This window comes from Mirounga angustirostris, unplaced genomic scaffold, assembly GCF_029215605.1.
Source record: "Mirounga angustirostris isolate CCGP_5_RB_7025 unplaced genomic scaffold, mMirAng1.0.hap1 SCAF_10, whole genome shotgun sequence".
In the NCBI taxonomy this organism is placed as follows: domain Eukaryota; kingdom Metazoa; phylum Chordata; class Mammalia; order Carnivora; family Phocidae; genus Mirounga; species Mirounga angustirostris.
The window spans coordinates 64,894,133-64,906,412 of record NW_026991718.1 but is presented as its reverse complement, the minus strand read 5'-3'; the positions used below and the strand labels follow the sequence as shown (position 1 = coordinate 64,906,412).

The following is a 12,280-nucleotide window of genomic DNA, read 5'->3' as shown; positions in this document are numbered from 1 at the left end:
TATGTGTGTTTGTAAGCAGAATTTGGTATTTGCTCTGATTCCAAGTATTCAGAGATGCAAGTTAATACTTTCATCTTTGCCTAATTAGATCCTTCCAAGGAAAGAAGGAAGATTAGAGAAAGTAGTCATTAATAGTTTATTAACAAGCAAATATGCTAGAATAACATGAAAATGGAAAGATCAGGGACGCCTGGGCAGCTCAGTGGGTTAAGAATCTGCCTTCAGCTCAGGTCATGATCCCAGGTTCTGGGATCGAGTCCCACATTGGGCTCCTTGCTCAGCGGGGAGCCTGCTTCTCCCTCTTGCCTGACGCTCCCCCTGCTTGTTCTCTCCCTCTCTCTCTCCCACGCTTTCTCTCTGGCAAATAAATAAATAAAATCTTAAAAAAAAAAAAAAAGAAAGAAAATGGAAAGACCAATCATCTTTAGAAACTAGAAGAAAAGTTTCTCTAAGTGCCAAATAATTTCTATTTCAGACACCGTCTCAGTCCTAAAGAATAGAATTCTTTACAAGGCACAAATGTACAACGGACAGAAAGTGCACATGGAAATCTTGGGAGGTAGGGAGAAAAGGACTATAGATGTAAATATTATCTTTTATTTATTCCCATGTCTTTTCTTTAAGAATTAAATTAACCAACACCACCTCCAAAATGACTTTACTAGAACTATACTAATTTAAAGCAGACAACTCTTCATGTAAGAAAACTTCCAACAAGTGTCAGCATTTGGACATGCAAAGATAAGCATGTCACTGTTACGATAACTTTCCTTTGCTGGTTTCAGGTAAGTAGAGTCTTAGCATAATTCTTGATATTGATGAAACCATTCAAAACGCTGCCTTTAAACATTCATCCAATACATTCCTTAATGACTCAAAAGCAAAATCACTGATCATAATGACATATAAAATGAAGCTAACCTGCCAATGTACCAATTCTAAAAGATGGTGTTTCTAGATGACTTAAAAGAAAAGACTGTTTCTTTATTTTATACTCTTATGAATACTCATCAATTTTCTTAATTCCACTTGTAGGTATAGATCACTACTTTGTGCTCATTTTTCCTTACAGTGATGCACTGTGTTTTTAATTAGAGGAGAAATAAGATTCATAGTGTATACTGTTTAAAAATTAAACAAAAGACTGAGTTCCTATTTTGCCTGTGGCTGTTTTACTCAGAAACCAATAGTCTACAGAATTCTTAAGATAAATAATTATTTCTTCTGGGTAAGGAGGAAAGGATGCTGATTTCACTTATTTAACTGCCAGGGCATCTTCCAAGGGGGTTAAAAAAAGTAAGGATTAAAAAAAAAAAAAATAGAACCAAAGGGGAAACTGCAATTGTTTGTAAGGAAAAACAAGTGTTTCTAAAACCTTAAAAAGCAAAATCAAATGTTATATAAAGCCATTAACATTTTCTTTCTTTTTTTTTTAAAGATTTTATTTATTTGACACAGAGAGAGACACAGCGAGAGAGGGAACCTAAGCAGGGGGAGTGGGAGAGGGAGAAGCAGGCTTCCGGCAGAGCAGGGAGCCCGATGCGGGGCTCGATCCCAGGACCCTGGGATCATGACCCGAGCCGAAGGCAGACGCTTAATGACTGAGCCACCCAGGCGCCCCAGCCATAACATTTTCTAAACTCATCTATTTCCAGTGTTCAGTCCAGTCAAACCTCTTGTTTACTGGACCTATGGAGACCTCTAACTCACCAAGTGTTCCAACTTAATACGCTAGATCAAATCTCAGCCAACACTTTAATGGTATCACAAACAAACCCAAAACAACAACTACCAGGTTCCTGCTTGGCAGCCTAATTCCTAACAAATCAGGTATTCTTAGATAAAAGGCCAAAATGATGTTAGAAGGCACAACTAAGTTGTTGCTCAAAAACTGACAGCCTGCACTCAAGCTAAAACAATTGAAACATTCGTTAACTATCTAGTGATAGAAATCCAGCACTGTATTTTCCCCATTCATCCCTTCCCAATACACTGGATGAACTTCTCAAAATTGACAAATGAATTGCACTCAAACAAGCAGTGATGTTACTAAGGCAGGAAGATTAGTTGTCAAGATAGACCATTTCTACCGCATGAAAACTCCCTCATCTTAAGAGCATTTTGATACCTTATCAAAAACGTTTCGGTATATGATGTAATATTCATCAGCAGGTCCTTCCTCAGTACAGCCCACTCTTTCAGTTTCTGTGATTATGTATCTTTGCATACTTTCCAAAAATTCCTTGTCACTTCTACTAATGATAGGAGGGAGAACTGCATGTTTATTTATTTCTTGGATGGACATATGTCACAATCTGCACACTTGTTCACCAGAGAAGAGTTAAGTCTTGACTTGCTTTTGCAACAAAACCAAAACTTTGGTAAGCCTGAAAAAAAAAAAAGACCATCAACTGATCTGAAGCTTAAGATAAATTAAGACATTTCTAATAAATTTATAATAAATTAAAACTGGTCTAAAATGTGTATTTGTCATGGGAAAAAAATTTCCCATGAATCTCAGAGATAAATATTTCAACCTATGAATTAAAAGGTCTAACCTACTGTCAAGTGCTATACCTCTGGGATAGAAATACCAAACACCAGTCAATAAAGAGCACTTTTCTTAGTAACCAAGCCTATGTGTCATGTGATTGGATGGTTTCTTATGGTTTTTTTTTTTTTTTAAGATTTTATTTATTTTTTATTTATTTGACAGAGAGAGACACAGCAAGAGAGGGAACACAAGCAGGGGGAGTGGGAGAGGAAGAAGCAGGCTCCCCGCTGAGCAGGGAGCCCGATGCGGAACTCGATCCCAGGACCCTGGGATCATGACCTGAGCCGAAGGCAGACGCTTAACGACTGAGCCACCCAGGTGTCCCTGGATGGTTTCTTATGTTTAATTCATTACTTTCTAACAGAATTTACCAAGTTTGGAAGCCTCCTCATGATACAAACAAGGTCAGATACTTCTCTACCCATGTGCTTACTTGGCCCAGGCATAGTCAAGAGAGCTACAAACAACTCATGAATTTATTTTATGATAAACTTTATTATAATTCTTATCATTAAAATAAACATACTAACTAAAAAGTAAGATGTCAGAACTTCTGCTAAAACCCATCCATCAGTGATATCAAAGATAACAGCCCTTTTCTAGCACAGTTTCAAGCAGCTACATTCCATTGCTCTTTAAGAATCATTATCCAATTAAGAGTTAGATACAGAAATTGATTCCTGAAAACTATTCACATTAACATCAAACAGAACCCATGGCTTGCTGAAAAATGTCTGGCAAGGCAAAACATTTGAACTCTTCCTAACTTCTCCCCCACCCATGTATATTCAGGTATAAAATTTGGAAAATATAAACCAAAGAAAATTAATGAAAAACTAAAAATCTACAATCCTCCATCCAAACATAATGATTATTTAATATTTTGGTATATTTCCTTCCAGTTTTATAATTATAAAAATTAGGATCACGCTCTATATTCAGCTTTGTATCTTCATGTTTTCCACTTCATATTAAAAGCACTTTTCCCTATGGTAAGCACTGTGAATTGTCTAAGACTGATGAATCACAGACCTGTACCTCTGAAACAAATAATACATTATACGTTCAAAAAAGAAGATAGCAGTAAGGGAAAAATGAAGGGGGGGAAATCGGAGGGGGAGATGAACCATGAGAGATTATGGACGCTGAGAAACAAACTGAGGGTTCTAGAGGGGAGGGGGTGGGGGGATGGGTTAGTCTGGTGATGGGTATTAAAGAGGGCACATTCTGCATGGAGCACTGGGTGTCATACACAAACAATGAATCATGGAACACTACATCAAAAATAAATGATAGTAATGTATGGTGACTAACATAATAAAATAAAATTAATTTATTAAAAAAAAAAGCACTTTTCTATGTTGTTGAATAGTTTTCAAAAACATGACTTCTAGGGATGCCTGAGTGGCTCAGTTAGTTAAGTGTCTGCCTTCCACTCAGGTCATGACCCCAGGGTCCTGGGATAAGAGTCCCATGTCAGGCTCCCTGCTCCGAGGGGAGCCTGTTTCTCCCTCTGTCTGCTGCTCCCCCTGCTTGTGCTCTCTCTCTGACAAACAAATAAATAAAATTCTTAAAAAAAAAAGACTTCTAATGATTGTGTAGTATTTCATGGTATGATACACCATACTTTTTTTTTTTTTTTTTTTTGAGAGAGAGAGGTGGGGCTCACGCACAAGCAGGGGGTTGGGTGGTGGAGGGGAGAGAGGGGCAGAGGGAGGAGAAGCAGACTCCCCGCTGAGCAGGGAGCAAGCAGGGAGCCTGATGCGAGGACCCTGAGATCATGACCTGGCAGAAGGCAGGCAGCTGCTTAACCGACTGAGCCACCCAGGAGCCCATACTTTATCACTCCCCCACTGCTGGACATTTACACTATAATAAATAATGCTGCAATGAATAAATGTCTAAATCAATTTTACCATGTTTTAGCAATATAATTAATATCTGGTTATTTAAAATGACATATATGGCCTAGAGTTATATGGCCTATATATAGACATATATGGCCTATAAATCCTGCCCACAGGTCATAGGCAGGAGAGAGACACCAAAATAATTATATAATTATATAATTATATAATTATAACTTTATCACTCCCCCACTGTTGGACATTTACACTATAATAAATAATGCTGCAATGAATAAATGTCTAAATCAATTTTACCATGTTTTAGCAATATAATTAATATCTGGTTATTTAAAATGACATATATGGCCTAGAGTTATATGGCATATATATAGACATATATGGCCTATAAATCCTGCCCACAGGTCATAGGCAGGAGAGAGACACCAAAATAATTATCAAAGTTTAAAAGACCTAATTTACTTTATGTTGATGAACTGGATAATGAAAAACCAATTTATAAATGAACATAAGTAGTTCCAATAAGGTAAAAGCCCATAAATGGATCAACAGTTTTCCCAAGTGAGAAATCAATTTCCTTATTCATTCATTCAACTAATATTTATTGTTTACTAAATGCCAGCATTATTTTATAGCTAGAGATTCAGTAATAAATAAGATAAAGTTCTTGGTTCCTTGGAGCTTATAATCTAGCAGGAGAAACAGACTATAAATAATGTAATTTCAGATAGTAAAAGATAATGGTCAAAGGAGGAAGGAATGGGTGTGACCACTGGAGACTTAGTGGTTACATCTGAATGCCAGTGGCCTCCTATTAACCTTAGGATAATATCCAAGTTCCTTTACTTAGCCTATGAATGCCCTAGAGGAACCAGGTAGTCCCTTTCTCTCTGTCCAAATCTAGCCTTTTCATGCCCCTGCCCTTCTCATAACTCCCATCCCCACTCCCATGAATTTGCTGAGAGTCCTGCATAATTCTCTCCCATCTCTGTATGCCCTCCCTCCATCCTCAGCACTCCCTGCCCCCACCAAGATAACACTCATACCACCACTCTCAATCACTTGGCTTCTACTCATTTCTCAGATTTCAGCTTATACAGCTCCAGGAAAGCTGCCCTGAATTCCCTTAAACTTGGTCAACTTCTACATTCTCCCATGGTACTGTGCACTTCCTCTATCATGGTATTATCACTCAGCCACTCTATAATAGTGACTTTCTGTTTACATTCTCTATCTGTCTCAATAGGCAGGAACCAATATGTTCTCACTCCCCATTATCCTTCCCTACCTATACACATTCCAGTGCATAGTACAATGTCTAGCAGAATATGTACTTTAAAAAAACGCTTAATAATCAATAATCACTGAGCAATACTGTGGTCTGCTCATAAGACATGACTTGTGGGTGCCTCAAACCAGAACACAGCTAAAGTGACCGTTTCTCAGCATCTACAAAATGCCCGAGTCACATAAACCAACTCAGATGACCTTTCACTCCCTCATTCATATTAGACACAAAGGGATACAGAGAAAATGAGTCACAAAGATTCCAAGTCTATTGGGCTAGTTAAATAAGCCATTGCTACAGAGCAGAGAAGGCAGTGTGACAAGGGGGGCACAATGGGCTCCAAAAGCCCAGAGGTGCGCCTCACTAGTTTGTGGGAGAGAGCAGGGAAACAGCTAATGGAACAACACCTAGGGCAATACTTACGTTGTGCTGCACTTATTTATTCAATAAATTGGGGGAGGCACTCACCTACTGTGTCTGCCACTATTCTAGACACTAGAGATACAGCATCAAACAAAACAAAGTCCCGAACCGCTCAGAGGTTACATTCAAACAGGAAGGCAGACAACACCCACAAATACAGATGACACATGGGGCTAAGTTGTATAAACAAATAAAACAAGGAATGGGGACTAGAAAGAAGGTGGGAGGGTGCTATTTTATGCAAGGCATTAAGTTGGGAAAGAGGAAAGCCCTCATGATAAGGCGACATTTTATTTATTTACTTTTAAATCTTTAAACTTTTTTTTTTTTTAAGATTTTCTTTATTTGTCAGAGAGACAGAGACAGAGAGAGCCCAAGCAGGGCGAGCAGCAGGCAGAGGGAGAAGCAGGCTCCCTACCGAGCAAAGGAGCCTGACGCTGGACTCGATCCCGGGACTCCAGGATCATGACCTGACCTGAAGGCAAATGCTTAACCGACTGAGCCACCCAGGCGTCCCAACAAGGTGACATTTTAAAAAGGAGTTTAAAGATTCCTGGGAGGAGTGATGGATGCAGACAGAGCAGCAAGTGCAAAAGCCTCAAAGCAGGAGGGCACGTCTGACAAACAGCAGGAAGGCCAGTGGGGCTAGAAGAAAAAGGGACAAGGGATTGATAAGGTCAGAGAGGTAGCTGCCAGATCATGCAGGATATGAGGCCTTGAAGGCAGGACCACGACCAGCTCCCCCATGGGGCACCTTTGTACAGGTTAGAAAAAGGTGTCCCTTTCACTAGGAAGACTTGGCAAGAGGAACAATGGGTTGGAACACGGCTATGTCGTTCCAGCGCTGGAGCAACAGCCTCCCTTATAGGAATTTATGCTTCACTCTTGGTGACACGGGAAGTCATTGGAGGGCTATGGGCAGAAGAGTGACAGCTGACATACATCTTCAAAGAACCTTTCTTGCTGCTCTGTGAAGACAAGGATCAAAGCTGGAAGAACTGTTAGAGGAGTTTACTGCAATAATCTGGGCAAAAGATAATGGTGGCTTGAATCAGGGTGGTTACAGTAGAGGTGGTGAGAAGTGTTCTGCATAGAGAACAAAGCCAAGAAGAATTTGCTGTGCATAAGAAAGTACGTGGATATGAGAGAGCAGTCAAGGATGACCATAAAGTTTTTGGCCTTAGCAATGAGAAGATGGGAATTGCCATTTACAGAGATGGGAAGAGCAATTTCGTGAGATCAGGACTTCGGGCTTGCCTATGAGACGTGTTGCCTATGAGAGGTAGTCAGCTGGATATGTGAGGGTGGAGTTCTAGTGAGTGGTCTGAGTGAGAGATAAGTTTATACGTCATGTGCATATAAATGGTATTTAAAAGTTGAGATAGACGGGGCACCTGGGTGGCTCAGTTGATTAAGTGTCCAACTCTTGATCTCAGCTCAGGTCTTGATCTCAGGGTCATGAGTTCAAGCCCCACATTGGGCTCCACACTGGGCATGGAGCCTACTTAAAATAAAATTTAAAAATAAATAAAATAGGGGCGCCTGGGTGGCTCAGTCAGTTAAGCATCTGACTCTTTTTTTTTTTTAAAGATTTATTTATTTATTTAAGAGAGAGAGAGAATGAGAGAGAGAGAGAGTACATGAGAGGGGGTAGGGTTAGAGGGAGAAGCAGGCTCCTCGCTGAGCAGGGAGCCCGATGTGGGACTCGATCCAGGGACTCCAGGATCATGACCTGAGCCGAAGGCAGTCGCTCAACCAACTGAGCCACCCAGGCGCCCCAAGCATCTGACTCTTGATGCTCAGGTCATGATCTCAGGGTCCTGGGATGGAGTCCCGCATCGGGCTCCCTGCTCAGTGGGAAGTCTGCTTCTCCCTTTCCCTCTGCTCCTCCCTCTCAAATAAATAAATAAAATCTTTAAAAATTAATTAATTAATTAAATAGAGTTATGAGACAGAATGAAAATGACCTAGAAAATGTCAAAAAGCAGAGGTCCACGGACTGGGCCTTGGGTGGCACTCCAAAGTTTAGAGGTCTGGTAGATCAAGAGAAAGAAGCAAAAACAGCCTGGAAAAGTGTTCAGGAAAGTAGAAGTGAGAGAGGTATCCTGGAAGTCAGGTGAAAAAAAGTGTTTCAAAGAGGGAGGGAGTAATCAACTGTGTCAAATGCTGACAGATCACATAAGATTAAATGACCAGTGAATTTAGCAACATGGTGGTGATTAGTGACCCAGAGGAGCTATTCCACTGTAATGGTAGGGACAAAAACCTAATAGGAGTAGGTACAATCAATGGAAGGGGAAAACTGGAGACAATGAGTATAGACAACTCTTTGAAGGAGTTTTGTGGTAAAGATGGAGACAAGTTGGCAGAATATGGGATGAACAATGTTCCAGGAAGAAGAAATGGATTTTTAGAAGTGCCAAAGCATGAGAGAGGTAAGCTAGGAACTTCAATTAGCTCAGTCATTAAAGTGTAAACGGAGTAATGGGTTTGGCAGAATAGGCTGTAAGGGAGGCAGAGGCAGAATATCATACTAAAGAATTTGGATTTTATCCAGAAGGTGAAGTAGAATAATGACATAATCATCTTTACTTTTTAGAATGTTTTGGAGGCAAAGTGAGGATGGGTTAGAAAAGGAGAAAGACTGAAGACAGGTGAGAAGTTAGACAATTAACTCTTCGAAGAGAAAATTAAGGAGGGCCTGAATTTGGGGTTGGGGATACAGAGGAGAGGGCAGAGAGAGAGAAACAGAAAAGACATTAGGAAGGCACATTAGAAAAGATTCCGTGGTTTGTGCAGTGGAGAAAGGCCAAAAGAAGGTGTAACTTGCTTCTAACTGGCCCGCCTTGCTAGGCGACAACCCTGCACATACTCCCAAATTCTTCCCCTTGAAAGATTTCCTTCACAACCATTTCCAAGGTCCGGACTTGGAAATTTTACAACTAGTCGTTCCGCAGGTTTCTTACCCATATTTTAGTTTGAAAACTACTGAGATTTTCAACATTTTAAACTGTTTCACACTAAGGAGTCCTACACGAGGCCCAGAACTTTCCTCTGACTAGGACAGATTTGGGGGTTGAAGACGGGGAGGAGCTACATCTAGAAAAAGATGAACCCAAGGTTTTGAATACTACCTATCTTTGGCCACAGGAATTCCCTTCCCTTGGAGGCCAAAGCGTCCGCTGGCACATCGTTGATCTTCCGCCCCTCACCTGTGTATGTGAGTGAACGACACCTTCGTTCCCCAACCCTTCTCCTGCTTAACCTTTTTTCTTAGTCATTTCCGACCCGTTTCCACCTCAAACCATTACCCCGCCTCTCCCATCCTCCCTCCTCACCTGAACCCCTTTCTCCAAACACTGACTCCAACGCTTGGAGAGAGTTACTAGGGAACCGGAGGTGTGGAACTGCACCCTGGGACGAGTAGTCCTAACTAAAAGAAAGCAATGAAAAACTACAATTCCCAGAAGACAGTTCTTTTTCCTCCTTTTCCCTCAATAAGGACCCCTCAACCCCACCCCCTTTTAAAGACCTTCCTAGCCGCGTGGCTTGTACGGGAAAAGCCTTTTAAAGCCATTTTTCATTTGTTTAAATCTATTTCGAGAGCATTCTGAGGGTTAAAGTGAGAAACAAGTTCAGGCCAGAGAGGAGGAATGAGTTTCACGCCCCAGTCCGGCATGTGGCTAGACAGCCTCTGTGACAAGTCCGGCATTTGACGTGGTCGCCTAAGAGGTGGGGCCTCTGGCGGGGGCGCCGGGAAACCCCGTGGGCCGGCGCGTTGCTTTCCTTTCCGATCCGCCATCTGTGGTGAGTGTGTGCTCTTGGCCTCTCTCCGGCCAGTGGTCTACGCGGCGGCCTCTTATGTTCCCACGTCTGATCCTTCACTTCCTTTTCCTCAACTGCAGGTGGAACCGCCGCCAAGATGCAGATTTTCGTGAAAACCCTTACGGGGAAGACCATCACCCTCGAGGTACGGGCTAGGTGGCGTGAGGAAGTCAAGGCCGGAATAAGGGCCTGAAGTGGAGCCGGGGACCCGTGCCGATTTCTGCCGCAGAATATGTTTATGAGTCTGGGTTCTGAAAACTGGCCCTGAATTAGTTGTTGGCTGAGTAGGGCTTAGGGCTGGCTCTCGATGCTGAAGTGTGAGCTACCACCTCTTAAGTAGTTCTGTGCAGGCAGCCAAAGCAGGGGGCCCGCGCTGGGGGGAAGGAGGGACGCGCTCTCACCGGTGGGCGCGAGCGCGTGTGGCGCCGCCGCCGCCGCCGTCCGCCCTCGGTTGGGCTCAGGAAGTGTGCTCGCCGGCGGCAGTCCTGGGGCGGTTGCCTGCCCTCTGGGTGAGTGGTCAGCTCTGCTGGGTGGGCTTCGGCCTTCCGCCGGCTTGGTTCTGTACTAACTTGCACATTGAATTAGGCGTTTATTCTAGTTTCTTACTGGGTTATCGATTCATTTGCATTTTTAAACTCGTAGGTTGAACCCTCGGATACAATAGAAAATGTGAAGGCCAAGATTCAGGATAAGGAAGGCAAGTAATATTTTCTAGTTCAGAGAAATTAACCTGTACTGGCGCCAGCCTAACTACTGGACATACCTGCTGTTGGTGGGGTGGGAAGAGGTCGGATTGACAAAGCGAAATGTTTTTAAAATAGTAACAAATGTTTGTGAGCATGGGGCCATCCAGGGGTGCTCTTCGCATGTGTGGAATTTGGGTGAGCCATTTAATTTTCTACGTCTGCTTGATTTGTAAAATAAAGGTAATGTTACACGTATTAACTGTTGCTGGGATTAAATAAGGTCAGTTGTGCAAGCATTTAAAATCATGCCTCGCCTATAGTAAGAACTCAGTGACTGCTCTTAGTACCCTTTATTTGATTAAGAATTATCCATAAACCTAAGCAGATACGCTTGTTCTGATGTGACTTGATTTTTTGTTTTTTTTGTTTTAGGAATTCCTCCTGATCAGCAGAGACTGATCTTTGCTGGCAAGCAACTGGAAGATGGACGCACTTTGTCTGACTACAACATTCAAAAGGTCTGTTTGGAGGAAAGAGCAGTCCTTTAAATGTAAATCTTAATTTTGTAAGTTTTGATCAACACACAAAAGTGGGGGAGAATAACAGACTAGCAGTAGATTTCTAGGTGACTCCGGCATTAACACTTCAGAAACACTGCTGTAGTTTCTCACATTCTGGATTGTGTAGATTGCATCCCATGGTGTGACTTAATATGTTCTTAAATCTTCCTATAAACAAGTAGTTAATTGCCTCCCCCAAAACTTCCTGATGTGTGGTATTGTGTACTTATCACATCCAGTTAGAAAGTGCGTGAAGCTAGTTGCCCCTTAATGGAATCTGAGCATTAAATGTAATTATTTTAAAGCCTGTTTCATCCTCTTCTTTTAACAGGAGTCTACTCTTCATCTTGTGTTGAGACTTCGTGGTGGTGCTAAGAAAAGGAAGAAGAAGTCGTATACCACTCCCAAGAAAAATAAGCATAAGAGAAAGAAGGTTAAACTGGCCGTCCTGAAATACTATAAGGTGAGCTAACTTAATAAAAATGTTTTTATCTGTTGATTTAATAAATTTTGTTTGCATCTCTGGTTTCAGACGTTCTTTTAAAGTTTTCTTTTCTTTTTGGTATTTGATCAAGCTTCGTATGATGTTCACTTTTAGCTGCTTATTCCAAACTGAGTTCTGATTTTGAAGTCAGATCTGGGTCTAGGTCTTAACTTTGTCACCACTTGCAAGGCTAGACTACTCTGAACTATTTTGTTGTAATTACTAGTGAGGATTTGGAGCGCTTTGGTTTTTAAATAAACTACCACTGTTTTGTGATTTTAAAGTACTTAAATATTTTGAGTCACTTAACTTAGACCAGAATATGTTGTAAAATTATCTTAACAGCAGGTTTGTACTTTTTAGGTGGATGAGAATGGCAAAATCAGTCGCCTTCGTCGGGAGTGCCCTTCAGATGAGTGTGGTGCTGGAGTTTTCATGGCTAGCCACTTCGACAGACATTATTGTGGCAAATGTTGTCTGACTTATTGCTTCAACAAACCAGAAGACAAGTAATTGTATATGGGTTAATAATAAAAGACATGAACTAACACTTAATTGTTGCATTTTATTCCAGTGACTTAGAGTGGTTTTAAGT

General features: G+C 41.5%; 2 protein-coding genes across 2 annotated transcripts in view; one reads left to right on the top strand and one right to left on the bottom strand.

The window, feature by feature from the left end:
- CLHC1 (clathrin heavy chain linker domain containing 1) overlaps positions 1-9,558 on the bottom strand; it is a 40,806-nt gene extending 31,248 nt beyond the window's left edge. Inside the window, exons 1-2 of the mRNA XM_045884982.3 lie at positions 9,469-9,558; positions 2,129-2,387 (exon numbers count right to left, since the gene is read on the bottom strand). Of these exons, the coding sequence (XP_045740938.1) occupies positions 2,129-2,305 (177 nt within the window). The 5' untranslated portion in view covers positions 2,306-2,387; positions 9,469-9,558. The remainder of the gene's footprint in view (positions 1-2,128; positions 2,388-9,468) is intronic.
- A 295-nt stretch (positions 9,559-9,853) lies between these two features.
- On the top strand, positions 9,854-12,240 carry RPS27A (ribosomal protein S27a). Its single transcript, XM_045884981.3, has 6 exons — positions 9,854-9,937; positions 10,036-10,100; positions 10,598-10,652; positions 11,074-11,159; positions 11,533-11,664; positions 12,049-12,240. Exons 2-6 carry the CDS (start codon positions 10,053-10,055, stop codon positions 12,196-12,198), a joined length of 471 nt encoding a protein of 156 aa, XP_045740937.1. The 5' UTR covers positions 9,854-9,937; positions 10,036-10,052; the 3' UTR covers positions 12,199-12,240.
- Positions 12,241-12,280: the final 40 nt, after the last annotated feature.

Bases quoted from the DNA above. Each gene is read 5' to 3' on its own strand.
- RPS27A (XM_045884981.3), top strand. From the start codon at position 10,053: ATGCAGATTTTCGTGAAAACCCTTACGGGGAAGACCATCACCCTCGAG. The intron at 10,101-10,597 runs GTACGGGCTAGG...TTAAACTCGTAG, and splicing joins GGAAGACCATCACCCTCGAG to GTTGAACCCTCGGATACAAT. The intron at 11,665-12,048 runs GTGAGCTAACTT...TGTACTTTTTAG, and splicing joins CCGTCCTGAAATACTATAAG to GTGGATGAGAATGGCAAAAT.